The 4,446-nt window shown below is 44.8% G+C and overlaps 1 protein-coding gene across 1 annotated transcript; it reads right to left on the bottom strand.

Annotated features, from left to right (window-relative positions):
* Positions 1 to 104: 104 nt before the first annotated feature.
* LOC109735304 (uncharacterized) lies at positions 105 to 4,446 on the bottom strand. The gene is made up of 3 exons (XM_020294501.4): positions 4,061 to 4,446; positions 1,151 to 2,714; positions 105 to 1,058 (listed from the first exon to the last, which is right to left on the bottom strand). The coding sequence occupies exons 1-3, from the start codon at positions 4,290 to 4,292 to the stop codon at positions 872 to 874; spliced, it is 1,983 nt and encodes a 660-aa protein (XP_020150090.1). The 5' UTR covers positions 4,293 to 4,446; the 3' UTR covers positions 105 to 871.

Below are 4,446 nucleotides of genomic sequence, written 5' to 3'. Positions count from 1 at the left end.
AACGGTTACCGACAGCTCGCTATAAAAGGCGTGAACAAGATGCCAATCATCACAGGCAATGCAATTCACAACATCAACATGATACCCAGCATCACTAGCAGAAGTAAAGAACTAAAGATAATTTACATTGACCACAGAAGTTTGTCATCATGGTTATTACAAGACTCCCCAGCATCCCGATGTATGGGATGACTCCCAACCTTTCCTCAGCAGTTAACTATGCTTCAGGCATTTCAAATGACAAGTTTGGCAAGCACCGGGCTAGTATCTACACACAGCATGACAAATTTGGCAAGGCAAACTATGCTGAAGGCATATTTCAAATGCAATCTTCAGACTATTGCCATGCGCCAGGAGCCATAGCAATGGTAGCTTTTGATTAAGTTCCCAGTACAAGATTGTTAATCGAACCACCCACATGGTCTAACAATCCATGCATTTTAAGACTTACAAGTGAGCTTCTATGCTGGTGCTTCGTTGAACACCTTGAATAGCAACTGCTCCAGGAGCCACCACGGCAGGCTAGCTCGAAATCAACTCCTGATATGCCTTATGCCCACTTGGGGAAGAACAGATCATAACCTCTAAAATCAGGCACTGTTGCACTACCTGAACAAAAGATCATGAACCTTCTGTATTCCTCCGTGTCTTCGAATTGCAAAAACCAACTAACTGACAGAAGTACCATTCTAGTACAATAGTGAAACCTGAGCTCATACACCAAGTTTAAACTACCCGCGACATCATTCTGAAACGTAGACTGGGCCACCATATTAGTTCTAACCTCACCAGACCACAGCCTTTCAAGAGTTTGTACCAACTACCAGAACTCAAATTGTCCATCCAATGTGAGAAGAGAAATGTAGCTAGGCTAGGATTTTCCACTAGCATCGGGAGCAGTATCAGCCACTATCACGTTCCATGAGAGAGGCTGCCAGCCTGAAGAGTGAGGAACAAACCACTTCATTTTATCGGTTGCGATATACAAAACCTGAAGAACTTCGCCTAGGGAAAGACGTTTCAAGCATGTTTTCTTCAACAGAGTTGCAGCGTGATACCTAGAAACAAATAAATATAAAAATGCTTTTAACCACAAAGTCGAGAAAAATATAGAAATAATCAACACATATTACTGGGTGTGGGATCTCACCTTGATTGAGAGTTCTTTATCGCAGAACATCCAGGGGCAGTAGATATGTACCTATGAACAGTATCTAGAGTCTCTTTTGAGTGCCTAGCATTGGTATCCATTATATTCACGCATTTCCAGAGATTTTCATCTTTTCCCAGAAAGAATGACACAAGTCCTAACTTTTTCGTTACGATGGCTTGATGCTGAATGGCAACTTCAAGAGCCTTCTTAACATCAAATTGTGGTAGATTAGCACCTCCATAACATACGCAATCTGATATATGCTGTTCGGTTGGTGCAAGCTTCTCAGTCTTCAGTACTTCCAAAGCACTTAAGATATTTCTTATAAGAATTTGAGAGTCAGAAGATGGCTGCGGACATCCAGTATTTGCACCCCATTGTCCAGCATTTTGCATGTTGCTGGATATATTAGGTGGAGTTGGATGCCTGTAACTATAATTATTGTAAGGAGGCTGAACAGCACCAGAATAGTTTGGATGGTAGCTGACGTTTGAACCTTGGTTGTCATGAGCCCCTATGGGGTATCCAGAAATATTCAGCCGACTCATATCAGGATAATTAACTGGCGGGACATGATAGGGGGGGGGAGGAGCACTTGGCCAGGACTGCAATGGTGCAGTGGGAACACCAGTATGCCCAGCTTGTGGAGCTTGTGGTGGACATGAACTACTTCTATGTAAATTTGATGTGTGGAAATTACCAGGTCCATTGTGAGGACGAGGAGTCACTGGATTATGTGGTCTTGGCGGCTGGGAGGATTGGTTATGGTGTTTTGGATGATTATGGCCACTACCATTGCCAGAATCAGGAGCACCATTTTTCTGTGCAGATTCAGTCGACACACCAGACTTCTTACTACCAAAATAGTCATGAGGAACACTCTTTTGATGGGAATTAGTGGGTTTTGCAGGCTTTTTAGGCAGGAAAAGGGGTGGGTTTTTAGGTATACTTGTCTGGTTCACCTTTGCCCTATTCTGGGGTTCAGGACTTGATGAAGAACTTGATGATGGTGTAGAAGGCTGACTTGGTTGGTTAGCAGTGCTTCCTTTGGAATTATCAGCAACTCCATCAACTGAATTTTCCTTTTTGCCTGTTGGTTTAGATGCATTGTCTGTCTGATTTTTTCGAGGTTGCTTCACTTTGGATTGCTTATCTACCTTCCCATTGCCACCATTTTGATAATCACGCTGAGAAGAATTCTGCACTTGAGGGTTAGTATCTTGAGCGGCGGCTGAAGAATTTGGAACAGTGTTCCTTGACGTATCCAAATCATCCTTATTGCCACTTGATGCGCTGCTTATGTATGGTGACACTGCTAATGGTGGTTCTCCAGCCACAAGGCTTCTCCAGAGCCAAACACTCTTTGCTGCAGCAGTAAGCGTTTGAGACACATTTGGAGGTTGTGCTAAAAGAATATTGTACCGCCTCATCTTAAGCTTATGAAGGGCATTAGAGAAATCCCGATCACCAGAGATTAGCAGATAATTCGCTGGCGGAGGGTTGTCAATAGCCCAGAACAGCATGTCAACCAAGATCTTCTTATCACTTGCATCTTTAATGCCTGCAGTGGTTGGGAAACAATGAAAAGAAATAAGGATCTGAGAGATGAGAATGGTAACTAATCATCACAACTCACTCATTCAATGTGAAGAACTCAGCTTTCTCTCACTACTTCTTAGTATAAGAGTAAACAGTCTCAATGCTACTACCTCCGTTTCAGTTTACAAGTCCTGCACGTATACCTAGATTGCCAATTTTATCACCCTAATATAAACTATATAACACAAAAATTATACCTTTTGAAAGTAGAAACTCCGAAGTTAATGTTGGTATATTTTTTGTAATATATGACTTGTATTAGGTTGGTCAAACTGACAACCTAGGGGTGCGCGCACGCCCTGTAAACTGAGAGAGAGGTAGTAGTAATAAACCTTTATGGCCTTAATTATTTGGATGTCAAGATAAATCCCAAGATAAAATAAAATAAAATCTAGTTTCCGAGTCACATAAAAGCCGAATCCACTTTTCAGGTATACACTAGTCACTTGGAAATGTATTCCATTGAGCAAAAACCAATGCTGGTCTTAGATTTTCTAATGCCCAATCTAAGTACAGCACTGCTATACACACGACTGTGTGGAGACGATTTGTTCACGACAGTGCATATCCGTTCGTCCATCATGTCATCAAGTGTATCAGAGGGCCAGCACTTCCATCGTGCAGGTGTCGTGCAGTCATGCATCGTCTGCAAAGCAGTTTCGATCTAAGTAATTTACCAATGCTGGTCTCGGATTTTCTAATGCCCAATCTAAGTAATTTACTTATATACCAAGGGCAGGTTATAAAAGTTTAGCCTGCACACGCATAACAATGAAATATACATTGTTCCGAGCAATAACCAGTTGCATATATTCTCTAATAAAATCGGGAATTCGGGATGGAGTTTTCTAGCAAGTATTCCATGAGACAGATATGGATTTTGAGGCGTGGACTATCATAACTCGAGAAAAAGCCTGCAATAGAAGATTCACCATTGATGCCCACAATAGCACAGCAAGAATTCAAGGGTCGACAGAATAAGACAGACATGTCTCTCCTTTTTTTAGACCACTGCACCTTGGGTAGAAACAACTTAGTTTATACTAATAGAAGAAATCGAAAGAAAGAACACACGACTACAAGAACTTCCCGTGTCATATCCCGATCCAATCCCTATGATTCCACTATCATCCTGGAGTATCTGCGACAGATCCATCGAGTATACCAACCATCGAAGCGGCGCAACCCACATGCATTGGCGAGAGGTGAACGGACCACCACGGCACGAGCGATTAGATAAGAAGAGCAGAGCGGGGTGGTTGGGGATTTGGGAGAACGAGGGGCGAGGGGGCGGAGGGGGGACCGTACCGGCGGGGACGTGGTGGAGGGAGACGCCGGTGCTGGAGAGGGCGTGCTGGACGTTGTGGGCGATGCCGCTGGTATCCCCGTAGGCGGAGACGGAGATGGGGCCGACGTAGCCGGCGGTGGCGAGGGCGGAGCTCATGTTCTGGACGATGAGGTGGGGGTCGCAGTTGCGGGGGACGGCGCAGTTCTCGATGTCCCACCACACCGCCGTCTTGGCCGCCGCGTACTCCCCCATCGCCGCCCCCGACAACCCCCTGCTGAACCCTGCGCCTCGCCGTCGGAGACAGGAGAGGTGATGTTTGGGGACTCGGGGTGGGTAGTGGAGGGTGTTTTTTATGGTTTGCGACGGCGGCGGCGTCGAGGTGGACTCGGAAACAGCCGTCCCACTT

The sequence above is a fragment of the Aegilops tauschii genome, chromosome 2 (assembly GCF_002575655.3).
Source record: "Aegilops tauschii subsp. strangulata cultivar AL8/78 chromosome 2, Aet v6.0, whole genome shotgun sequence".
Classification (NCBI taxonomy): Eukaryota; Viridiplantae; Streptophyta; class Magnoliopsida; order Poales; family Poaceae; genus Aegilops; species Aegilops tauschii.
The sequence above is the reverse complement of the archived record's forward strand: the minus strand, read 5'-3'. Positions and strand labels throughout refer to the sequence as shown.